General features: G+C 42.2%; 1 protein-coding gene across 1 annotated transcript in view; it reads left to right on the plus strand.

Annotated features, from left to right (window-relative positions):
- The window catches only part of prex2 (phosphatidylinositol-3,4,5-trisphosphate-dependent Rac exchange factor 2), a 432,315-nt gene that overhangs the window by 230,101 nt on the left and 175,061 nt on the right, over positions 1-27,153 (plus strand). The window contains exons 21-22 of the mRNA XM_034169827.1: positions 4,049-4,166; positions 4,694-4,878. Of these exons, the coding sequence (XP_034025718.1) occupies positions 4,049-4,166; positions 4,694-4,878 (303 nt within the window). The remainder of the gene's footprint in view (positions 1-4,048; positions 4,167-4,693; positions 4,879-27,153) is intronic.

The raw sequence follows: 27,153 nt of genomic DNA on the forward strand, positions 1-27,153 counted from the left end.
TTTATTCTTCTCACCTTGGCAATACATAGCATTGTGGGCCGAGCAGAGAATCAGATGCGCAAACGAGTTATATTTGTGACCCTCAACAGCTAATAAGCTAAACCTAGATTTATAAATAAGAGCAACACCCCTGCCATGCTTCGCATAATGAGGGACGTGACTAAATGTGTACGCTGGTGGGCAGGCCTCATTTAAGGTGAGGACAGCTGTAGGTTTAAGCCAGGTTTCACATAACCCAATCATATCTAATTGATGATCCATAAATAAATCATTAATCAACAATGATTTTGAGGATGGTGATCTTATGTTAATGAGACCCAGACTAATGACCTCAGTGGGGATGATAGTTGGACTGTTTGGGTTTAGGGGTGGTTCCAGAGTAGCATATACTTGTATAAGATGCCTGGAAGTAGGTTTAGGTTTGAGACAGTCCATGCAAGTTGTAGACACGAAATCCTTGATATTGCTGGAACAGGCAGCGGGTCATCCTCAATTTCAACATCAACCCATGTAGTAATGGGTATTAGGTTTGCAATGCATATCACTCTATGATGTTTATGGACACGTCTACGGAAGCAGGCCACAGTCTCAACTTGTTGAATTTCTCTCCCTGGCAGATAAACTGCACTATCACCATAGTGGATTTTCTGCACTAATTTCCACGCTAAGCTAATAGATTCCACATCCACATTTGTCATAAGCCTTGCAGGGTCTCTAATCACCTGCTCCGTGGTCTGCTGTAAAATCCTAATGATCAAAATGGCTAATTATTTTCTGTCAGTTGACTACAGTTTACTTGCAAGAACTCAAGAGTGTCCATACATCTGCTGAGGTCCAATATTCCCAAGTGAATTTCAGCAGGTGGTGGTGCTCTTTGGCCAAACTCCAAATAATTTGGAAAACAGTTCCACGTAAAATGTAATCAGTTCTTTGTTGACCAAAGGCTGGCATCACTACTAGGTTTCACAGCAGATATATCCAGACGGAAAAGATGAGAAGTAATCACTAAAGGAAAAAAGATTAAATAAAAATGGAGAGAGAGAACAATCTGACAGATCTGAATATCGAGCCACATTACATTCTGTTGTACTACACAGATGATGTGAGTTGAAAGTGCTGAAAAGTGACGTGTTACAATTTTTAAAAAGTGATAACATACTGGATTTGCATTCAAAAGCAGATCAAAGTGTGTTGGGTTCTTCCTCTTATAAGGAACACAACTGTGACAGTTTTCTTTAAAGAAACTCAGATGATGGGGTCACCCCCCCCCCCCAAATCTGTTTTAATTACTTTCAAATTATTAAGCTGCACGGAGCAGTACGGAACACATCTTTCACTGAGAATCAGGTGCTTCAGTGTCCACCTTTTATTGGTTGAAGGAAAGGGAATTTAAAATTTTGACGAGAAATATATCCAAAATAAAGAGAGCTGGGCTGTCTTTATTGCATCTGATGATTGTGGTATATGAAAAATAGACAGTTTATTATTATTCTGATTTTAGTCTTTATTCAGTAAGAGATCTTAGTATCAGAACATTCTGAAAACAATGTTACACTGTGTGGTAAAGGGGCCTATGTCCATTCTGTCCCTTCAGAATGACTCTGTCAGGACGGGAGGGAGCCCGTCACCAGGAGCGGCTGGACCCGCAATGCAAACCCGCAGACAAGGCTTTGGTGTGGGAGAAGTCATGGTCTTTATTCCAGGCTTGGTTTCGGTACACATGTAATCAGTCAGTGTGGCAGAGGTACAAACAGGATCAGGCTGAGACACAGTCACAAATGAGCAGGGTTCAGAGGTACGAGCAAACTCAGACATCCGGGATGAAGCAAAAGGCATGGTCGAGGTACAGAGCAAAGTTTAGAACACGGCAAGACAAAAACAGGACTGTGATGGGCGCTGGAAAGAGTACAAAGACTACAATCTGGTGAAGAAGTGAAGGACTGTGGAGTTTAAATACTTGTGGACTAATTAGTGAGAAGTGAGGGACAGGTGGTGTAAACGAGGTGCACGTGAGGAACAGTCTAGAAGGGGTGTGGCTTCTGGCTAAAGAGTAAGACAGGGCAAAAGTGTGAGGAAGGGAGTGAGCAAAGTGGCGTGATGTAATAGACAAAGACACGGGAGCAGGTGCAAGAGTGTGAGTGAACAGAAACAAAACAGACTGCATCAAAGTGAGGGAAAAAACATAATGTCAAGTGCAGGGCGTGGAGTGAACAGAAGTAACTGGGCATGAGACCAGGAATGAAGACATGATGGGAGGTGCAGAGTGGAAACAAACAGCAAAAGCAGAACAGAGCAAAATGGAAATCAGGGTCAGAATGTAATACAACAACCAAAAGCAACTAGAACTGATCAGAAAATCAATACAAAAGCAGAATTAAACAGGAACAGACTAATCAACAGAAATCAAAACCCGATATAAAAGTATAACAGAAAACGTATACAGATGAAAGCTAAATGAAAAACAATGAAAACGCAAACTGGCTGAACAAACCTAGAACAGAACTTGACAATGGCTAAAGAATGGAAAGTAACAAAGTGATAAGAAAAACATAACAGAATAACTCATGATGAAAATAATTACTGATAAATCAACGCTGAAGCAGACGGAGAACCACAACAAGGGGAAAAACAAGGGCTCAGTGCCCTGACCCAGCCAAATCCCTGACAGACTCTATCTCTATCATAATTCTTTTTTTAAAAGAAAGGTATCCAAAATTTACTTAAAAGAGCTCAAATAACAGAAACATTTGATCTCAGAAGTGCCATTCAGAACACAGTGTTGGTACTGTACAAACAAGCCCTTTCAAAAAATTAACATAGCATTAATAATTGAGTTTGACAACAAATTCACAAGTTTGTCTGTCTCTGGACCAACTGATATTTGAAACACCAGCTGCACTAAATGGCCTATCTGACACACAAGACATTTAAAAAAAGAAAGGAGAACAGTGCATCATGAAAACTGTGAAACTGTAGAAACAGGACCTTTCAAAAATTAACATAATGTTAATGACTTAGACAACAAAGTCACAAAGTGGTTGAAGCCAACCTGAAACACCAGCTGTACTAAAGGGCCTATCTGGCCCAATATCTATAAAACAATTCCCAGAGGTAAAAGAAATCACTTCATAATGAAAACAGTGTTCAAACTGGACATGGACCATTCTGACATGGAACCAAAGCTATTTCAAGATATAGAACTTTATGCTTCTGCATGTATATGTGAAGTCAGGAAACATACATTAATGTTTGGATGGGCAACATAGAACTTTATGATTCTATAACATACCGATATGATTAACTGTACTGTGTGTTTTTATCCAATTTGGACCAAACCTTGTGGAATTTAGGATAGCCAAGGACAAAAGGGATTTGATTTTGAGAAACTGATGAAAGTCAAGGTCAGAGTTTGCCCCTGCCCCCTTTCTATGGCACGTTACCGTCTGAAGCAGACGCTCAAAGAACTTTACATGCACCAATGTCGGTGCAAGACAATAAGCTACACACTGAGAGAAACTTGAGGATTGAGAATCTTATCCAAGGGACCTTAGAGTCCTCTGATCCCAAATCCCAAGTCTTAACTTAGGAATTATGAGGAGGTTCAGTTTTGGACAGAATTGATCAAATGTCAAGGCCACAGAAAACCAGATATTATGGTATTGCTGAAACACAAGGAAATTATTTGCATGCATCTGTTAAACATGTTAAGAGGTGAGTGTTCCACTTCTAGTGACCCGAGGCCAAAACTATAGCCATCAGGTATTGCAAAGATTTTGCGTCTGTCCGCCTGTCTGTTCTCAGCGTAAGTCCATTCCTATTACTGCCAGAGTCTTCAAATGCACAGGGAACATTCTTGGGGCACGGACCTTGGACAAGTTCAAAGATGGTTAACCTTGACCTATTTTAAAAGGTCACATTCTGTTTCCTATTTTTATGTTCATATGACAGAGGGTATTTAAGCTTTGCATTATATTTTTTAATCTAATGATGATGCCAAAGCTTTTTCTGTAACTGATTTCTGAGTGAAACCGTCTGTTGTTCTGTTCAGCAAGATACTATTAAGTGGGTCTACAACAACACAGAGAGTGCCCAGGAGGACAAGCAGAAAATGAACCAGAAACCCACGCCCAACGAGGATGGAGACGGCTTTGAGTGTAAAGTCGAAGGTGCCCCCCCCCCCCCACACACACACACAGACACACACAAAAATGTGTCCTTTGAGAAAAAACACTTGCGTCCACTGTGCCTGTGGATGTAATGCAGGCCTTTGGCTGTCACTGAAAGCAGCCAGTTAACTCACCAGTTCCACACACTGTCATCTCGAGTGTGTTAGCATGGGGACAAAAACCTCCTCTGGCTCATCACATGCTAATCCCTCTGTACGATTTATGGATCCCAATAAGAAAGTAAAAGAGCAAATCTTTTTCCCTTCATAGGCAGAGTGAGTTTTATTACCACATAAAGTCATCACGTTAGCGTAGAGATCCTGCAATTACTCATCATTTTGGGAGCGAGGTGAGGAGAAAACCACAAGTAGAGGGTCTCCCCCAGTGTGTGCTGGCAGTCGGAGGCCTCCTACAATACAGTGAACATGAAAAATCTATTATTATCTGTGTGCATGTGTGCAGGCGTATCTGTTTGTAAGCTAATGGAGATCTGAGCATCACTGCTGCTTGTTTTTCCATAATCTTAGAGGTGATGGACAAATTCAACACGATAGCCATCATCGATGGGAAGAAAGATCACGTGAGCCTGACGGTAGACAATGTCCACCTGGAGTACGGGGTGGTGTACGAGTACGACAGCACAGCCGGCATCAAGTGTCATGTATTAGAGAAGATGGTGGAGCCCAAAGGATTCTTCAGCCTCACTGCAAAAGTATTATGTCTTTTTATTTTATCCTTTTTGTCAAAAGATTATAGTCCAGATGCTGTTGTAGAGGTGTTTTTATATTTCACTTTGATTTGATCTTCTATGCAAAGTGTTGCCATCAGGATAGCTGTGTCTGGGTAATAAAATAGGCAACAGACAATATGTGATCTAAAATGCTGAGTTTTTGGTGTTTTAGTTGTTTGTATGTTGAACAGGTTTATTTGATTGCATTTATCAAACTCATTAGTGTACATGTAGGAGTCATGTTCCAGTATTGATTGATCAAGTAGCGTAGCAGCACAGAATGACCACAACACTGATTTAACTTTTTTCCCCGTAAAGTTAGTTGGATTTTTATTTTGCAATCCTGACTTGCCCTCCCATCAAGCCTGACCGAGAACTTGTTGCTGCCTCCCTTTTGTCTGTGCTTTATGATGATGATAATGATGATGTTATTTAAATACATGCATCTTTGCAATGCTTACACCGAATAGTGTTTACCAAAGAAAATATAGGAACATACGAGGTCTGTTAGAAAAGTATCGGACCTTTTAATTTTTTTCAAAAACCTGATGGATTTGAATCACGTGTGCTTGCATGAGCCAACCTTGAACCTTCGTGTGCATGCGTGATTTTTTTCACGCCTGTCGGTTGCGTCATTTGCTTGTAAGCAGCCAAAAAATGAGGTGGGCTTCATAGATAATTGGCAAAGCTTCTGGGGGAAACCTGGTCTTGTTAGGAGAGATGGCATCCATCCCACTTTGGATGGAGCAGCTCTCATTTCTAGAAATCTGGCCAATTTTCTTAAATCCTCCAAACCGTGACTATCCAGGGTTGGGACCAGGAAGCAGAGTTGTAGTCTTACACACGTCTCTGCAGCTTCTCTCCCCCTGCCATCCCCTCATTACCCCATCCCCGTAGAGACGGTGCCTGCTCCCAGACCACCAATAACCAGCAAAAATCTATTTAAGCATAAAAATTCAAAAAGAAAAAATAATATAGCACCTTCAACTGCACCACAGACTAAAACAGTTAAATGTGGTCTATTAAACATTAGGTCTCTCTCTTCTAAGTCCCTGTTGGTAAATGATATAATAATTGATCAACATATTGATTTATTCTGCCTTACAGAAACCTGGTTACAGCAGGATGAATATGTTAGTTTAAATGAGTCAACACCCCCGAGTCACACTAACTGTCAGAATGCTCGTAGCACGGGCCAGGGCGGAGGATTAGCAGCAATCTTCCATTCCAGCTTATTAATTAATCAAAAACCCAGACAGAGCTTTAATTCATTTGAAAGCTTGACTCTTAGTCTTGTCCATCCAAATTGGAAGTCCCAAAAACCAGTTTTATTTGTTATTATCTATCGTCCACCTGGTCGTTACTGTGAGTTTCTCTGTGAATTTTCAGACCTTTTGTCTGACTTAGTGCTTAGCTCAGATAAGATAATTATAGTGGGCGATTTTAACATCCACACAGATGCTGAGAATGACAGCCTCAACACTGCATTTAATCTATTATTAGACTCTATTGGCTTTGCTCAAAATGTAAATGAGTCCACCCACCACCTTAATCATATCTTAGATCTTGTTCTGACTTATGGTATGGAAATAGAAGACTTAACAGTATTCCCTGAAAACTCCCTTCTGTCTGATCATTTCTTAATAACATTTACATTTACTCTGATGGACTACCCAGCAGTGGGGAATAAGTTTCATTACACTAGAAGTCTTTCAGAAAGCGCTGTAACTAGGTTTAAGGATATGATTCCTTCTTTATGTTCTCTAATGCCATATACCAACACAGTGCAGAGTAGCTACCTAAACTCTGTAAGTGAGATAGAGTATCTCGTCAATAGTTTTACATCCTCATTGAAGACAACTTTGGATGCTGTAGCTCCTCTGAAAAAGAGAGCTTTAAATCAGAAGTGCCTGACTCCATGGTATAACTCACAAACTCATAGCTTAAAGCAGATAACCCGTAAGTTGGAGAGGAAATGGCGTCTCACTAATTTAGAAGATCTTCACTTAGCCTGGAAAAAGAGTCTGTTGCTCTATAAAAAAGCCCTCCGTAAAGCTAGGACATCTTTCTACTCATCACTAATTGAAGAAAAAAGGAACAACCCCAGGTTTCTTTTCAGCACTGTAGCCAGGCTGACAAAGAGTCAGAGCTCTATTGAGCTGAGTATTCCATTAACTTTAACTAGTAATGACTTCATGACTTTCTTTGCTAACAAAATTTTAACTATTAGAGAAAAAATGACTCATAACCATCCCAAAGACGTATCGTTATCTTTGGCTGCTTTCAGTGATGCCGGTATTTGGTTAGACTCTTTCTCTCTGATTGTTCTGTCTGAGTTATTTTCATTAGTTACTTCATCCAAACCATCAACATGTTTATTAGACCCCATTCCTACCAGGCTGCTCAAGGAAGCCCTACCATTATTTAATCCTTCGATCTTAAATATGATCAATCTATCTTTGTTAATTGGCTATGTACCACAGGCTTTTAAGGTGGCAGTAATTAAACCATTACTTAAAAAGCCATCACTTGACCCAGCTATCTTAGCTAATTATAGGCCAATCTCCAACCTTCCTTTTCTCTCAGAAATTCTTGAAAGGGTAGTTGTAAAACAGCTAACTGATCATCTGCAGAGGAATGGTCTATTTGAAGAGTTTCAGTCAGGTTTTAGAATTCATCATAGTACAGAAACAGCATTAGTGAAGGTTACAAATGATCTTCTTATGGCCTCAGACAGTGGACTCATCTCTGTGCTTGTTCTGTTAGACCTCAGTGCTGCTTTTGATACTGTTGACCATAAAATTTTATTACAGAGATTAGAGCATGCCATAGGTATTAAAGGCACTGCGCTGCGGTCGTTTGAATCATATTTGTCTAATAGATTACAATTTGTTCATGTAAATGGGGAATCTTCTTCACAGACTAAAGTTAATTATGGAGTTCCACAAGGTTCTGTTCTAGGACCAATTTTATTCACTTTATACATGCTTCCCTTAGGCAGTATTATTAGACGGTATTGCTTAAATTTTCATTGTTACGCAGATGATACCCAGCTTTATCTATCCATGAAGCCAGAGGACACACACCAATTAGCTAAACTGCAGGATTGTCTTACAGACATAAAGACATGGATGACCTCTAATTTCCTGCTTTTAAACTCAGATAAAACTGAAGTTATTGTACTTGGCCCCACAAATCTTAGAAAAATGGTGTCTAACCAGATCCTTACTCTGGATGGCATTACCCTGACCTCTAGTAATACTGTGAGAAATCTTGGAGTCATTTTTGATCAGGATATGTCATTCAAAGCGCATATTAAACAAATACGTAGGACTGCTTTTTTGCATTTACGCAATATCTCTAAAATTAGAAAGGTCTTGTCTCAGAGTGATGCTGAAAAACTAATTCATGCATTTATTTCTTCTAGGCTGGACTATTGTAATTCATTATTATCAGGTTGTCCTAAAAGTTCCCTAAAAAGCCTTCAGTTAATTCAAAATGCTGCAGCTAGAGTACTAACGGGGACTAGAAGGAGAGAGCATATCTCACCCATATTGGCCTCTCTTCATTGGCTTCTTCTTAATTCTAGAATAGAATTTAAAATTCTTCTTCTTACTTATAAGGTTTTGAATAATCAGGTCCCATCTTATCTTAGGGACCTCGTAGTACCATATCACCCCAATAGAGCGCTTCGCTCTCAGACTGCAGGCTTACTTGTAGTTCCTAGGGTTTGTAAGAGTAGAATGGGAGGCAGAGCCTTCAGCTTTCAGGCTCCTCTCCTGTGGAACCAGCTCCCAATTCAGATCAGGGAGACAGACACCCTCTCTACTTTTAAGATTAGGCTTAAAACTTTCCTTTTTGCTAAAGCTTATAGTTAGGGCTGGATCAGGTGACCCTGAACCATCCCTTAGTTATGCTGCTATAGACGTAGACTGCTTGGGGGTTCCCATGATGCACTGTTTCTTTCTCTTTTTGCTCTGTATGCACCACTCTGCATTTAATCATTAGTGATCGATCTCTGCTCCCCTCCACAGCATGTCTTTTTCCTGGTTCTCTCCCTCAGCCCCAACCAGTCCCAGCAGAAGACTGCCCCTCCCTGAGCCTGGTTCTGCTGGAGGTTTCTTCCTGTTAAAAGGGAGTTTTTCCTTCCCACTGTAGCCAAGTGCTTGCTCACAGGGGGTCGTTTTGACCGTTGGGGTTTTACATAATTATTGTATGGCCTTGCCTTACAATATAGAGCGCCTTGGGGCAACTGTTTGTTGTGATTCGGCGCTATATATAAAAAAAATTGATTGATTGATTGATTGCGTGATGGTGGGTGGAGTCTCTCATCATTTTTTCTTTGCAAGGAAATGGCGGAACAACTGGAGCAGCGCGACTGCATCAAATTTTGCCAGAAACTGGGCGACAGCCAGGTGGAAACCATTCAGATTATTCAGACGGCTTTTGGTGACGATCCTCTGGACATCACACAGATTAAGGAGTGGTACAACCGGTTTAAAGACATCCGCACAACGGTGAAGAGCGCGCCGCGCTCTGGGCGGCCATCAACATGCTGAAATGACCGGATCATTCCAAAGTGAGCGCTGTGATGATGTGGGACCGTCGTGTGACTATCCGACAAATTGCGGAAGAGGTGGACATCAGCACTTTTTCAGCACATTACACTGTGACAGAAGATTTTGCCATGAAAAGAGTTGCAGCAAAATTCATCGGCACGAAGCTGATGGCGCAGCAAAAGCGCCTCCGTGATAAAGCCTCACAGGACATGTTGTGACATGCCCAGCTCTTGCACCATTCGGAAGATTCAGACGGCTTTCGGTGGCTTTTCAGTCGTGTGACTATCCAAGAAATTGTGGATGAGGTGAGCATGTCACAACAATTCCTGTGAGGCTTCAACACGAAGGCGCTTTTGCTGCGCCATCAGCTTCGTGCCAATGAATTTTGCTGCAACTCTTTTCATGGCAAAATCTTCTGTCACAGTGGAATGTGCCGAAAAGGTGCTGATGTCCACCTCTTCCACAATTTCTTGGATAGTCACACGACGGTCCCACATCATCACAGCGTTCACTTTGGAATGATCTGGTCATTTCAGCATGTTGATGGCCGCCCGGAGCGTGACGCACTCTCCACCGTTGTGCAGCCGTCTTTAAACTGGTTGTACCACTCCTAAATCTGTGTGATGCCCAGAGGATCGTCACCGACAATCTCATCCTTGAAAAAAATTCCAGTCTGGGTTTAGATCGCGACACAGCACTGAGTCAGCACTTTTAAAAGTTTATAATGACATCACTTTGTCGGTGGATGCAGGGAATCCTGCTGTGCTGGTTCTGTTGGACCTCACAGCAGCCTTGGATACTGTGGATCACACAATACTTGTTTCCCGGTTGGAACATTTTATTGGCATTCATGGTACTGCACTTAAGTGGTTTAGATCATATTTGGCTGAAAGGAGCTTTTCTGTCATGATTGGGGACCTCTCCTCATCAACTGCTCCTCTGTGCTGTGGAGTGCCGCAGGGTTCTGTCCTTGGGCCGATTCTGTTTTCTTTGTACTTTCTGCCATTGGGGTCAATTATAACCCAGCACAACCTGTCCTTTCATTGTTATGCAGATGATCTGCAAATCTGTCTGCTTGTGAGGACTAATGGGAGTGATGCTTTGTCATCATTATTAAATTGTATTCATGATTTAAAGCAGTGGCTGTCCCAAAACTTCCTTTACCTGAATGATGGTAAAACTGAGATCATGGTGTTTGAGCGCACTGGCATACCAAATGTGGTAACACCAAATTTTGGTGCTTTGGCTAACTATGTAAAACCAGCTGTCAAGAATTTGGGAGTGATATTTGACAGCTGTTTGAGGTTCGATCAACAGATAAATTCTGTTGTCAAAGCTAGTTTTTTCCAACTTCGCCTTTTGGCTAAAATAAAGCACTTTCTCAGTAGACGTGATCTTGAGACAGCCATTCATGCTTTCATCAGCTCCAGACTTGATTATTGTAATGCACTTTATTCGAGCATTAATCAGTCGTCTCTTGCACGTCTCCAGTTGGTGCAGAATGCTGCTGCTCGTCTTTTAACAAACACTTTTAGACGTGAGCATATTACACCCGTCCTGTACTCACTCCACTGGCTTCCAGTTCGTTTTAGAATTGATTTTAAAATTTTAATGTTTGTTTTTAAAGCTATTTATGGCCTTGCACCTCCCTACTTGTCTGAAATTTTAACTTTGCGCACCTACAGTAGGACGTTGTGCAGACGTCTTTAAACCGGTTGTACCGCCCTTTAATCTGTGTGATGCCCATAGCATCGTCACCGAAAGCCGTCTGAATAATCCGAATGGTTTCCACCTGGCTGTCGCCCAGTTTCTGTCAAAATTTGATTCAGTCGCGCTGCTCCAGTCGTTCTGCCGTTTCCTTGCAAAGAAAAAACGACGAGAGACTCCACCCATCCTCACACAAAGGCTGCTTACAAGCAAATGACGCAACCGACAGGCGTGAACAAATCACGCATGCGCACGAAGGTTCAAGTTTCAAGCACACGTGATTCAAATCCATCAGGCTTTTGAAAAAAATACAAAGGTCGGATACTTTTCTAACAGACCTCGTATATATTATATGTTAAATTTATAACAAACAAGTTTTTATTCACCATTGCTTGATGTACATTTGGGTTGGTGTCTGTATCCACCCATGCAGCTAATGATTGTTGTATTTATATTTCATCAGGGCATGTTAGCTTTGCTTTGTCTTATGTACAGGTCTCCATCATCCAAAAATCCATGCAATGTTAAGCATGCCTCTGTTCTTTATTCTTTGTCACTAAAGCCTCTACTGAAGTGGATGAAAGGGTATCTTTTATCACTGCGTTCCAGCGGCTCTGTGCAGTGCAACTGACAGCTGTGACAGTGCATCTCACAGCTGTGACACATGTATTGTCACATGTACACCATCCACCTCTGTACAAGCCATGACACTGCACCTGTGTCGGCAAGCCATTAGGACATAGAAAAAAGCTCACCTTTGGAACGCCTCCATCTGCATCTCAGCGTGCACGGTGAAAACCAGCCAGGGGTGCACCGCGTGAAAATATTACAGCTGGGCAGCGATGAAAAATTTTGATCGCTATTAATCGCATGATTTCCACGATTAATCACGATTAATCGCATTGTTATACACAAAATACAAAAATGTTCTGCCATATAAATGAAAGTGCCATAACATTTGTTCTGCAAACACTTAACAGCATTTTGTTTATGCAGTTGCAATTAACAGGGTTAACAACAACAGATGAGTTATGGTTTTAATTTACAGACAAACATCAAAGATTTCTAAAGAATCTTCTTTTTTTGTACTTAAAACTAAGTTATTTAATGTAAGAAAAAACCCATAAGGATTTTCTTGAATAAACTGCTGTGTACAAATGATCAGTTCTGATGCTCCTGACACACATCTATACTCTTGTGTTTTTTGGCCTAATGCCTTGTTTCTTTTGGCTTTAAAGTAAGGCCATAACAAAGATTAATTAAAAAACAAACAAAAAACTATGGCTTTCCTTCACACAATTTGGTGCTGAAAATGCAGGTAATACTGTTTCAGAGGGTTATAAATTTAAAAATCTTACGTGGGAAGCTGGCTCTGTGCTCCCCTATTTCCCAGCACTCAGCGCGTGGTTTGCTGCAAGGAGAACTATAGCAGCTGCAGAGAACTTTTCCCCCAGCAATCGGTGCGGGGCACACTGCAGACATTTAGCGGCTGTAGGACAACTTTTCTCCCAGCGCTTGGTGTGGGGCACACTGCTGGAGAATTTTAGTGGCTTTGGTTCTGTCGACTACACTGTGTGGAAGCACTTTAAAATGAAAATGGCCATGTGAAAGTTCTGTGCCCTTCTCCGTGTCCGTGGCAGCAGTCAGCGACAGATTTGCAAAAAACAAAAAAAACAAAAACAAAAAACCTGCGCTAAAGTGCGATTAATAAAATTTGTCGGAGTTAACTAATTAATGCGTTAACGTGATAATAACGCGTTAACCTGCTGACTGGTCAGTGCACGCACGGTGGGGGGGGGCAATGAATGACATATTTAACACATATGACATGTTTCCAGTCCATAGGTTAGATGTATTTTAACATACATTGTCAGCAGGTCTTGTGAAGAGGTCAGACACAGTGCTGGCCCACACGCTCCCCATGTTTGCCATCCAGACTTTTGGACATATTCCGGCAATTGGACTTCAGTGCAGTCTAACAGCATTATACGTGGTTGTACTGTGTTCCATGTGCGACCTGCATGCATGCGTGTACACATGGTCATGCATGATTCAGTCGAGGCGGGATCCACCCACATTCTAAGTGGTCATATGGTATTTGTACACGGCTGTCGGCCTGTCTGTGTCTCCCGACTGCGTCTTGAACTTTGGCATTTTTCCCCATTCGGCCTGATTTGTGCTCATTCATGCTAAGTGTGAAGGGGCCCTTAACAATACATTTAAAGTAAATGTAAGTATTTTGGAAAAAGGTTTTTCAGTTTGCATGAGGTGGGTTTTCAGGTTTGAAAAAACCCTATTTCACAAAATTGCAATGGAAACACTTTTTCCCTTATTATTATTCTCTTGTAGGTCAAATGACATACAGAAAGAGTCACATGACATCCTAAAATATATGACATGGTACACATAGACAGAGGAAGATACAGAGAGCTTGCTAAATGTTCTAAGAGTAACAACAACAAAATTAAAATATTTATGGCCCCTTCACACATAACATGAAGGTGGACGAAAGAAGCAGGAACGGGCAGAAAAACCACCATTCGAAAAAATTCCACCTGCTGTCGGGAGGGACACACAGTCGCACACGCGTGAACGATCAGGCGGCGAACATCTCGTGCATGCTCATGGTGCACAGTGCGTGCACATGGAAAATCGCACCCACACAGCAGCAGAGCAATGAGATGCTGCACATACATATGTACATATGTACATAAATGAACGAAAATGTGTAAGCACAAAATTAATGTAACAGCACAGATTCAGAACATTATATGAACAATGAATGTACTGTTTAAATGTAATACAATCATGTTACTGGTGATGAATGTGTTCTCACTGTAAAAAAAAATAAAAAAATACTGCAATTTCTAATATTCCTGTGTTCACAATACAAGAATGATCCTCCTCCTAGATGTACACAAGGAAGTGATGAACTGACATGAATTTATCTTCCTTTTATTTGTTACATAAGTTACCTGATGCACTCGTATCATGAACACATGAGCTGACTCTGCGTGTCCAGCATGCACTGAAATGCTGGTGACCGTGTTTCACAGATGATATGCATTTTCGTTGATTCCGATGTGAGGAGAGCCTGCATGCGCCTTGCGGTGGTGTCTTGTGATGTGATATTCTGCATCACATGATATGTGTTCTCCAGCTTTGAGTAGCGATAACACACTGGTCAAGTGCAGCTTTGACTGCATGGTCATCACCATGCGCACTGAGATGTGAATAGCGAATAGTCCCGCCTTTTCTAAGTGCCCCTGTGAGTGGTGTTTTATGTTCGTGGGTGGTACCTGGACTCCAGGCAACTCAGGCCAAAAGTGGGTCAAATGGCAACTCGTACAGCATTCAATGACCTTCGGCTACTGGTGTGAAGGCTGGCTCGATGGCGTCATTCAGCCACAGTTCAACATAGACGATGATTTTGTTCACCTGCTCAGCCGCGGCAAGATATGTCCAACCTGCGTACAACATGTCGTTCAAATGCTCCGAACACGATCAGATGGCAGTGTGACCTCATCTTGCCCGCTGTTCAAATGGGTTTCCAGTGTGAGCGGCACGCGAATATAGAGTGCATGTGCCACGCCCAAATGAATTTGGCAACTGCTATACGAGGCGTTCGAGTGCAGCTCCAATTTCCTATAAGTGCTATTTGACTCTGTTGTGTGCCATTCTGCCTCAATCATGCTATGTGTGAAGGGCCCTTAGTGGGACTAACTTTTTTGCCGCTGTGACATTAAGATCTGCCATGGCTTTTGAAATCAGAGTATCATTTATTTTTATGATCTTTGAAAACACAACAAACCCTCCCTGGCTTTGTCACTTGATGGGCTTGATGCTGGTTACAACTGACATTATCATTTTATTTCTCAGCTGTGCTCAGTGCATGCTTTTTAAATCCCGTCTGTAATGTTAGCAGAATGATCGTTATTGATTTAAGATGCACAGGGGAAGCAGAATTCACCGTGACCTAAACATGCACCTGCTTACTGTAAAAAAAAAAAAAAAAAAAAAAAAGGCACATTATGCAGCATCTGGATTAAAATGAACAGCATCTTCCACCTCAAGGTGTTTTTACATTCATCACAGTAAATTTGCACTTAAAATAATCTTAATTTCCAGACTGTTTATGTTATGCAAAACTGCGATGTCTTCTGGTTGCATCCCATTACATTAAAAGAAGTTTCACAATCATAAAAAGTGAAAGTACCAGTAATGTTAATATTATAAACATCTGCCTGAGCAGTCTTCTGAGAGCTGTGTAATGTTGAATTTTAATGTCACTAATAATGTTAAGTTGATCTGTTTTCTTGGACTTTTGGCCTCTTTCCAATGTTGAATTCCTCTGCTGCTTCATTCTCTCCTCTGCTGGATTTCTCATTAAAGCCTGTCTCCAATTATTGATTTTCATATTCAAGGCTTGGAATTGAGTCTAATTGGCGGTAGACTTAGCGTTGGAGAACAGGAAAGTTTAAAGTATGTTTTAAAAAAAAAAGTAAAAAAAAAAAAAATGTGATGTCGGGATGAATCATGATCCATCCATAGTCAATAATGGGTTTAATTGGTTCAGATTTTGGGTGGATGTAAACATCTGGCCACAGTTGTATTGATAATGTGTTGATAACAGACAATTCAGAAATATCATAATTTGCTGCTTGCAAAAAAAACACACTTCTGATAAATTTTGTTTTCCAATGTAAAACACCAAATGTTTTGATTAGAAAGCTACAATATTTCCATATACTACGAAATAAGAAGTGCAAAAGAGATTTATTCCTATTTTTGAAATCTCTTTGCCTGGCGGTATCTCATTATTGCAGGGACACGACTGCAGAAGACGGTATTAGTGGATAACATCTATGCAATTTTGATGACACTGAATTTAACAATTTCTTAAGGAGTCTTCCCTTCTTGGATACACATTCTGTAATCTTCGTGTAATCTTGTGTTTGTGACTCCTTATTGGATCAATCTAATCCCCATAATTTATCTATGTCTAAAATATTTTCAGATGTTATGATGAATAATAGTGTTGTTCACGCTTGGAAATCTCATAATCCCTCTTCCAAAAATTTTTGCTTTTTTCCCCAATTTATCTGTCCTATTCTAGAATTGACTACTTTCTAATAGATAGTACTTTCAATACCCTGGTAGTGGACACAGATTATTCAAGCATAGTAAATCATGCACCTGTTTTCTTTAGCATTCAGTTTGTTAATTATAGACAGAGTCCTCTGCCTTGGTGATTTAATTCCCTCCTTCTGTGAGACAATAAATTTTGCCAGTTTATCTCTACTACTTTGATGATTTCCTTGAATTTAATTATAATGAATGTTGTACTTTGGGAAACACGCAAATCATATCTTAGGGGGGCAAATTATCTCCTATTCCATGCATTACACCAAAAACTAAACTCCAGCCTCAATGAGATTTTGTTATTTTGTTCTTTAGATCAGAGATGTGATCTGAATCCCTCTACAGAACTATTTAAGCAGCGCCTTAGCTTAAAAGCCGAATTTGACCTTTTCCCCACCAAGGATGCAGAGTGTTTGTTATTACGTACTTGGAGCTCTTACTATGAGCATGGTGACAAAGCAAGTTGCTTGTTGGCTCATCAGTGAAAGCTACAGGCTGCCTCATGCCTGATACCCCAAATTAGAAATACCTCTCATGTTCTTAACACTGATCCCACCAAAATCAAAGCTCCTTTTAAAGTAGACCTGCATTGAAATAAATGCAGTCAGATCTTTGGGCCAAAAAATTACTTATATTTACACATAAGATCCTTCTGAGTGTAGTAAAGTAAATCTGCAAGTCCAGATCTTTCATTCAACAGAGAAATCTTCATTTGAAAATGACAAATTTACAGCTAACATTTAGCCCTCCGCAAATTGTCCCTCTCATCATGGACGCTACCGAGACGTCAGGGACAAGACCCTCTCCCAGCATGCATTGCGCGCGCCAACTGTAATTTGTGGATTTACTTCAGTTTGCATCTGCACCTTTTTCTTGTCTTATACGGAAGGATCTACTTTTTAAAACTTCATATTGTCTTGCGGTACGCTTGGTGAGTACACATTTCTTTTATTTGTGCTTGAAAATGATTTTTGTGGACTTTTTCATACGCCCGTTTGATTGAGTGGTGTCGCATTGAAAATCTACTGTCTTTCACCTCCGGTGTACCGTCGCGGGCTACGGAGGCGAGACCCGCAAAGAATTCAAGTCATTAAAAATATATAAAGCTCTCTCAGCGGCCACGGAGCTCTGCGGCTCCGATTACCGAGACATGCAGCGCTGCGGATTTTGCAGCAAGAAGTCTGTCCTTGCGAGCAACAGGTGTCACCGCGCGCACTGTATTAAAATGGCGAGCGTAGTCTCTGGACTTGTGCCAAGTTGGCTGCAACTCCATTCAGTAGACAGACAGGTGGTGCTGGCTGCACAGCAGACACGGGGGTGTGAGTGCCGCAGCGCCGTTTAACGAGCGCATGCACTCGGTAAGCGTATCGGGGCAGTGAGAGCGAGGCGTCGGGGAATAATGTCGCCCGCTGTCGATGCCGCCACTGATCTGATCCCCGGATCTGAGCAAGCAGAGCTGTATCTCATATTCATTGCAGCTTACTTTTGGATGTTGAAACCAGGATGTGTATAACAGTAACATTACTAAGAGATAAAATCAATTTCAATGCGGGATCGGACTGAAGGCGGGAACGCATCGTCTTGTCACCGACGTCATGGAAATGATCCGGATGTACAAACTGTTTTCACAGAGGGCTAAATGTTAGCTGCAAATTTGTCATTTTTAAACGAATATTTCTCTGCTGAATTACAAATTTGGGCTTACTTTACTGCATTCACAAGGGTCTTATAAATACATATCAGCTATTTCTTTTCTGAAATCTGACCACATTTATTTCAATGCAGGTCTCCTTTAAATCTTTTTATTTTGCATTGTATTCCTCTGAATTCCCTAATGATGCCTCCAAAATGAAGAAGTTTCTCCACGATCTTAAATACCCTGTCATTGTTCCTATTTTGGCAGAGGAGCAGGATGCACCACTTTCTTTGGAAGAAATATTAAAATCAATCACAGCAATGCAGTCTAATAAAACACCTGGTCCTCGTGGATTTCCAGTTGAGTTTTATAAGGTATTTAGTGGAAAATTAGCTCCTTTGCTTTTATCTGTGTTCAAAAAAATCTTTGGAGTGCGGTTCAATACCACTGATGCTAACACAAGCATCTATGGTTGAGTAGAGTGAAAATACATTTTTTTGCAGTACTGGGGAAATTTGGTTTTATAGAAACATTTTTTATCTTTTTATTTATATAGCGCCAAATCATAACAGACAGTCGCCCCAAGGCGCTTTATATTGTAAGGCAAAAGCCAAACAATAATTACAGCAAAAACCCCAATGGTCAAAACTACCCCCTGTGAGCAAGCACTTGGCGACAGTGGGAAGGAAAAACTCCCTTTTAACAGGAAGAAACCTCCAGCAGAACCAGGCTCAGGGAGGGGCACTCTTCTGCTGGGACTGGTTGGGGCTGAGGGGAGAGAATCAGGAAAAAGACATGCTGTGGAAGAGAGCAGAGATCAATCACGAATGATTAAATGCAGAGTGGTGCATACAGAGCAAAAAGAGATAGAAACACTCAGTGCATCATGGGAACCCCCCAGCAGTCTAAGTCTATAGCAGCATAACTAAGGGATGGTTCAGGGTCACCTGATCCAGCCCTAACTATAAGCTTTAGCAAAAAGGAAAGTTTTAAGCCTAATCTTAAAAGTAGAGGGGGTCTCTGTCTCCCTGATCTGAATTGGGAGCTGGTTCCACAGGAGAGGAGCCTGAAAGCTGAAGGCTCTGCCTCCCATTCTACTCTTAAAAACCCTAGGAACTACAAGTAAGGCTGCAGTCTGAGAGCGAAGCGCTCTATTGGGGTGATATGGTACTATGAAGTCCCTAAGATAAGATGGGACCTGATTATTCAAAACCTTATAAGTAAGAAGAAGAATTTTAAATTCTATTCTAGAATTAACAGGAAGAGAGGCCAATATGGGTGAAATATGCTCTCTCCTTCTAGTCCCCGTCAGTACTCTAGCTGCAGCATTTTGAATTAACTGAAGGCTTTTCAAGGAACTTTTAGGACAACCTGATAATAATGAATTACAATAGTCCAGTCTAGAGGAAATAAATGCATGAATTAGTTTTTCAGCATCACTCTGAGACAAGACCTTTCTAATTTTAGAGATATTGCGCAAATGTAAAAAAGCAGTCCTACATATTTGCTTTATATGCGCATTGAAGGACATATCCTGATCAAAAATGACTCCAAGATTTCTCACAGTATTACTAGAGGTCAGGGTAATGCCATCCAGAGTAAGGATCATAAGATTTGTGGGGCCAAGTACAATAACTTCAGTTTTATCTGAATTTAAAAGCAGGAAATTAGAGGTCATCCATGTCTTTATGTCTGTAAGACATTCCTGCAGTTTAACTAATTGGTGTGTGTCCTCTGGCTTCATGGATAGATAAAGCTGGGTATCATCTGCGTAACAATGAAAATTTATGCAATGCTTTCTAATAATACTGCCTAAGGGAAGCATGTATAAAGTGAATAAAATCGGTCCTAGCACAGAACCTTGTGGAACTCCATAATTAACCTTCATAATTAACCCATTTACAAGAACAAATTGTAATCTATTAGATAAATATGATTCAAACCACTGCAGCGCAGTGCCTTTAATATCTATGGCATGCTCTAATCTCTGTAATAAAATTTTATGGTCAACAGTATCAAAAACAGCACTAAGGTCTAACAGGACAAGCACAGAGATGAGTCCATTGTCTGAGGCCATAAGATTTAAGACAACTAGCGCACGAAAGAGGAATTGCATGCCATTTGTGAAAAATCATAGCTGCCTCCAATGCCTTGTACACCTGTTGCTACAACTATTCGCGCACACTGGCGGCTGAAAGATAGAGAGTGCCCAGTGAGATCCCTCTCGCAGCAGGTGTTGCCCAAATTCCAGGTGACATACACAAACATCCAACACTACTCGCTTGGCACTTAGAAAATGTTTGGCCATGCACGCTGTCAGCACGAAAACAGTTAGTAGACAATCACTTTTGAACTGGATGTGAAATTTGTCTAAGTGCCCCCACGAGTGTGGCATTGCAAAAAGCAACACGTGGTGCATGTGTCTCTCACATGTACACGAGTGTCGCACCCCCCTGCTCCCCCTTTCCAAAACACATTTGGCGTGTGTGTGTTTCGTCCCCTCACCCCTACACATGTGGCATGAGGGGGGACAGTTACTATAAAATGTTATATATATACTCAACAAAAATATAAACGCAACACTTTTGGTTTTGCTCCCATTTTGTATGAGATGAACTCAAAGATCTAAAACTTTTTCCGCATACACAATATCACCATTTCCCTCAAATATTGTTCACAAACCAGTCTAAATCTGTGATAGTGAGCACTTCTCCTTTGCTGAGATAATCCATCCCACCTCATAGGTGTGCCATATCAAGATGCTGATTAGACACCATGATTAGTGCACAGGTGTGCCATAGACTGTCTACAATAAAAGGCCACTCTGAAAGGTGTAGTTTTGTTTTATTGGGGGGGGATACCAGTCAGTATCTGGTTTGACCACCATCTGCCTCATGCAGTGCAACACATCTCCTTCGCATAGAGTTGATCAGGTTGTCAATTGTGGCCTGTGGAATGTTGGTCCACTCCTCTTCAATGGCTGTGCGAAGTTGCTGGATATTGGCAGGAACTGGTACACGCTGTCGTATACGCCGGTCCAGAGCATCCCAAACATGCTCAATGGGTGACATGTCCGGTGAGTATGCCAGCCATGCAAGAACTGGGACATTTTCAGCTTCCAAGAATTGTGTACAGATCCTTGCAACATGGGGCCGTGCATTATCCTGCTGCAACATGAGGTGATGTTCTTGGATGTATGGCACAACAGTGAGCCTCAGGATCTCGTCACGGTATCTCTGTGCATTCAAAATGCCATCAATAAAATGCACCTGTGTTCTTCGTCCATAACACCATGATTAGTGCACAGGTGTGCCTTAGACTGCCCACAATAAAAGGCCACTCTGAAAGGTGCAGTTTCATCACACAGCACAATGCCACAGATGTCGCAAGATTTGAGGGAGCATGCAATTGGCATGCTGACAGCAGGAATGTCAACCAGAGCTGTTGCTTGTGTATTGAATGTTCATTTCTCTACCATAAGCCGTCTCCAAAGGCGTTTCAGAGAATTTGGCAGTACATCCAACCAGCCTCACAACCGCAGACCACGTGTAACCACACCAGCCCAGGACCTCCACATCCAGCATGTTCACCTCCAAGATCGTCTGAGACCAGCCACTCAGGCAGCTGCTGAAACAATCAGTTTGCATAACCAAAGAATTTCTGCACAAACTGTCAGAAACCGTCTCAGGGAAGCTCATCTGCATGCTCGTCGTCCTCATCGGGGTCTCGACCTGACTCCAGTTCGTCGTCGTAACCGACTTGAGTGGGCAAATGCTCACATTCGCTAGCGTTTGGCACGTTGGAGAGGTGTTCTCTTCACGGATGAATCCCGGTTCACACTGTCCTGGGCAGATGGCAGACAGCGTGTGTGGCGTCGTGTGGGTTTTCTGATGTCAATGTTGTGGATCGAGTGGCCCATGGTGGCGGTGGGGTTATGTTATGGGCAGGCGTCTGTTATGGACGAAGAACACAGGTGCATTTTATTGATGGCATTTTGAATGCACAGAGATACCGTGACGAGATCCTGAGGCCCATTGTTGTGCCATACATCCAAGAACATCACTTCATGTTGCAGCAGGATAATGCACGGCCCCATGTTTAAGGATCTGTACACAATTCTTGGAAGCTGAAAATGTCCCAGTTCTTGCATGGCCGGCATACTCACCAGACATGTCACCCATTGAGCATGTTTGGATGCTCTGGACCGGCGTATACGACAGCGTGTACCAGTTCCTGCCAATATCCAGCAACTTCGCACAGCCATTGAAGAGGAGTGGACCAACATTTCACAGGCCACAATTGACAACCTGATCAACTCTATGCGAAGGAGATGTGTTGCACTGCATGAGGCAAATGGTGGTCACACCAGATACTGACTGGTATCCCCCCAATAAAACAAAACTGCACCTTTCAGAGTGGCCTTTTATTGTGGACAGTCTATGGCATACCTGTGCACTAATCATGGTGTCTAATCAGCATCTTGATATGGCACACCTATGAGGTGGGATGGATTATCTCAGCAAAGGAGAAGTGCTCACTATCACAGATTTAGACTGGTTTGTGAACAATATTTGAGGGAAATGGTGATATTTTGTATGTGGAAAAAGTTTTAGATCTTTGAGTTCATCTCATACAAAATGGGAGCAAAACCAAAGGTGTTGCGTTTATATTTTTGTTGAGTGTATGTACAGACATGATCACATGTGGGGCCGGACAGCCACGTCAGAGCTCACACAGCACAGTGAGCCGCCTGTCAATGGATCACAGCACACTGACAGCTGGATGACGGCTCAGTGCACACGATGTATCACATCAGAAACACAGAGACCACTGCCAGGACAGGTATATTAATAAGTATTTTTTCATTTATTTATTTTCATTTATACAGCGCTAAACAGGGCAAGTGTCCGCCAACAGCAGCAGCTGTTGCGATCTCTTTTTCTGGACGTCCCAGCTGGGGAACATGTACCGTGTTTTGACGGTCCGCTGAGACGTGCGTGTGTCTGCAAGCTGTCCTCATGTGGACATACATAAAAACATATATCGCTGTTGCATCGGGCTGCAGCGAGCGAGCGCACGGCGCCCATATTGACAGGCTGCCCCAGGCGAAACGGGCCGTCAGATCATAACACTCAGCGGGTGAGCTGAATGTCATGTCACCCAACGTGAGCTCTGTTCCGCAAGATGCGGTGTCTGTCCTGCAGCACGCCGTCCACATATGGAGCTAAATCCAGGCCAAAAGTTTTGTAATCTGAAAATAAAAAAGATTGAAAAAATACATTTTGAAACTGAAAATTAAAGTTTTGTAATCTGAAAATAAAAAAAATTGAAAAAATTAATTTTGAAACTGAAAATTCAATGTTTGTTCTTGAATTTTATAGCCATTTAAAAAGTATTATTGAAATAAAAATAAGTGTAAGATATATACTTTTCAGTTTAAATAAATTTTTGATTCATCTCTGTAATTATTTTGATTAAATAATTTATTTTCATTCATATTTCTTTTTTCGCCTTCAGATCTTATTTTTTCAGTTTCAAACTTTTGGCCACGTTCTGGCATGGGAGGGCTTGCTTCGATTGAGAGGGGCATGGAATTGTGAGTGACAGCAGAGCAATCAGTCCTCACATGATGTTGCTTTCAGGAAATGTGGGTACTTTGATAGATAATGACTCTGCTCCCGTCTCTATCATTTATTTACTACGCAGCTGGCGCGTGAAATAAAATATAGAGAATGAAAGCTTATTATGAGGCTTTAAACCCTCGAGATAAAGCTGTTTATTGTGATCGATGTGTAGCAGTTGGTTCAGTGGATCCGTATGTTGTACCGGATAGTGAATTTAATGACGATGTAACGAAGTGGCCGGCAGTTTCAGAGCGTAAACCTAATGTGACCAGAACCAAGCAGGCTGCCTGTAAATCCAAAGCCAAAGCCGGAAGAGCGCTCTGGGTAAAAGTTTGAAACTGAAAAAATAAGATCCGAAAGTGAAAAAAAGATCTGAAGGTGAAAAAAGAAATATGAATGAAAATAAATTATTTGATCAAAAAAAATTTGAGCTGAATCAAAAATTTATTTAAACTGAAAAATAGATATCTTACACTTATTTTTATTTTGATAATACTTTTTAAATGATTATAAAATTCAAGAACAAACATTGAATTTTCAGTTTCAAAATTTATTTTTTCAATCTTTTTTATTTTCAGATTACAAAACTTTTGGCCTTGATTTAGCTCCATATCCACAGAACACGCGTGACAGGCATGCGGGGCTGGACACGCACGTGGGGCCGGCTGGACACGCCGGACCAGCAGATATGGACATAAGAGCTCATGAACTGCTTCATTCATGTCATCTACAGAGAAACAGATGGTTAGTACTTGTATTGTCCGCTCAGTGAGAGGGATTCAATAAAATGCTGTGTTTTTATGGTGTGTGGTTTTATTTTTTTTTTAAATAAATTTATCTCCTTGTTGATTTCAGGCATTTTTCTGCACCTTTTTATAGGACAGCGATAGTAGCGCAGTGGTATAGTTTCTGTCAATCAGAACTTTTGTAAAATGCAGGTTTGAATCCTGCAGGTGACGTATTTTTTTTCCCACAGCAGCTGCGCATTGTCATTCAACATGCTCCAGCTGTGTTCCCGCTGTGACGGTTTTGTGCATGCTCGTGCGCGTGTGCAAAACGGGATTGTTTATGTCTGTCCGACCGTGTGTCCCTCCCGATGTCAGCTCGATGTTTTTGTGCAGGCTCTTTTGCTGTGATTCGCCCTGATTCCTACTTATTCCTACTTATGCGTGGTATGTGTAAAATTTGGTATCAGTTTTGACTTCAATTTGAGGCTGTCTCTCTTTTAGTGTCAGTTAAGAACAAATTTTTTCCCCCTTCACTTTTGGACACAACCTTTTCCCTCTGGCATGATAATAGTTTGAAATTTTTGAAAGATTTAGTTGTGGGGGTTTTTGATTCCTTTGCCAACTTGTCCATGTATTACATACTTACTGTAAAACACATCTGTTTTGCTACTTTCAAATCCGTAGCTTTATTTCTAAGACTTTTGCAACTTTTCCACTGATACTCCCTAAACAGTCCTGAGAGAATTTAATCACCCTTAATTCACACGATAAAGGATCTATTTCAAAGTCTTACAATTACATCTTATCCTTGATATTGGATTTGATAAGTAAAACTAAGATTGCTTGGAAAAAGGAGTATGCAAATGAAGGATGCACTGTGGGATAAAGCTATAGATAGGATTCGAACCACTTCCTCTTGTGCACGGCTTGGACTTAAACAATTTAAAGCTCTATATAGGGTTCATTTTTCTAAATCAAGACTTTCTGAAATATTTCCTAGATAGAAGACAAATGTGATAGATGTCATGACTCTCCTTGCCATTTAAGTCATATGTTCTTCCTTTGTCCAAATGTACATTGTTTTTGGCTTAGTTTCTTTGGTATTATTTCAAAACTTTGTGGAATCACTCTGTGATCGTGCCCATTGGTAGCTATATTTGGGATCCCTGATAGTTCAGTTCCATTAAACTCCATACAGAATGATATTGTAGCATTTGCATAATTGATAGCGAGACACACTATTTTGTTACATTGGAAAACACCTACTTGTCCTTCTATCTTTCAGTGGTTAAAGGAAACCATCCATCCATCCATTTTCTTCCGCTTTATCCGGAGTCGGGTCGCGGGGGCAGCAGCTCAAGCAAAGCCGCCCAGACCTCCCGATCCACACACACATCCCCCAGCTCCTCCGGGGGAACCCCAAGGCGTTCCCAAGCCAGCCGAGAGATGTAGTCCCTCCAGCGTGTCCTGGGTCTTACCCAGGACCTCCTCCCAACGGGACGTGCCCAGAACACCTCTCCAGCGAGGCGCCCAGGGGGCATCCGGAAAAGACACCCAAGCCACCTCAGCTGACTCCTTTCGACGTGGAGGAGCAGCGGCTCGAGTCCGAGCTCCTCCCGAGTGACCGAGCTCCTCACCCTATCTCTAAGGGAGCGCCCAGCCACCCTGCGGAGGAAACTCATCTCGGCCGCTTGTACTCCCGATCTCGTTCTTTCGGTCATGAGCCAAATCTCATGACCATAGGTGAGGATCGGAACCTAGATCGATCGGTAAATCGAGAGCTTTGCCCCCCTACTCAGCTCTCTCTTCACCACGACGGTCCGATACAGCGACCGCATCACTGCAGATGCTGCACCGATCCGTCTATCGATTTCACGCTCCATCCGTCCCTCACTCGTGAACAAGACCCCGAGATACTTAAACTCCTCCACTTGAGGCAAGGACACTCCACCGACCTGAAGAGGGCAAAGCACCTTTTTCTGGTCGAGAACCATGGCCTTGGATTTGGAGGTGCTGATTTTCATCTCGGACGCTTCACACTCGGCTGCAAACTGCCCCAGTGTACGTTGAAGGTCCTGATTTGACGAAGCCAACAGAACCACATCGTCCGTAAACAGCAGAGACGAGATTCTGTGGTTCCCAAACCAGACTCCCTCTACACCCTGGCTGCGCCTAGAAATTCTGTCCATAAAAATAATGAACAGAGCCGGTGACAAAGGGCAGCCCTGGCGGAGGCCGACGTGCACTGGAAACAGGTTTGACTTACTACCAGCAATGCGAACCAAGCTCCTGCTGCGGTCGTACAGGGACCGGATAGCCCTTAGCAAAGGACCCCGGACCCCATACTCCCGGAGCACCCCCCACAGGGTGCCCCGAGGGACACGGTCGAACGCCTTCTCCAGATCCACAAAACACATGTGGACTGGTTTGGCAAACTCCCATGAACCCTCGAGCACTCGATGGAGCGTGTAGAGCTGGACCAGTGTGCCGCGACCAGGACGAAAACCACACTGCTCCTCCTGAATCCGAGGTTCGACCATCGGTCGAATTCTCCTCTCCAGTACTCTGGAATAGACCTTACCGGGGAGGCTGAGGAGTTTGATCCCCCTATAGTTGGAACACACCCTCCAGTCCCCCTTCTTAAACAGAGGGACCACCACCCCGGTCTGCCAATCCAGAGGCACTGTCCCCGATCGCCATGCAATGTTGCAGAGGCGTGTCAGCCAAGACAGTCCCACAACATCCAGAGACTTAAGGTACTCAGAATGGATTTCATCCACCCCAGGAGCCTTGCCACCGAGGAGCTTTCGAACCACCTCAGTGAGTTCGGTCCGGGTAATGGATGAGTCTGTTGGGAAAGT

Source organism: Thalassophryne amazonica, chromosome 1 (genome assembly GCF_902500255.1).
Source record: "Thalassophryne amazonica chromosome 1, fThaAma1.1, whole genome shotgun sequence".
NCBI lineage: Eukaryota > Metazoa > Chordata > Actinopteri > Batrachoidiformes > Batrachoididae > Thalassophryne > Thalassophryne amazonica.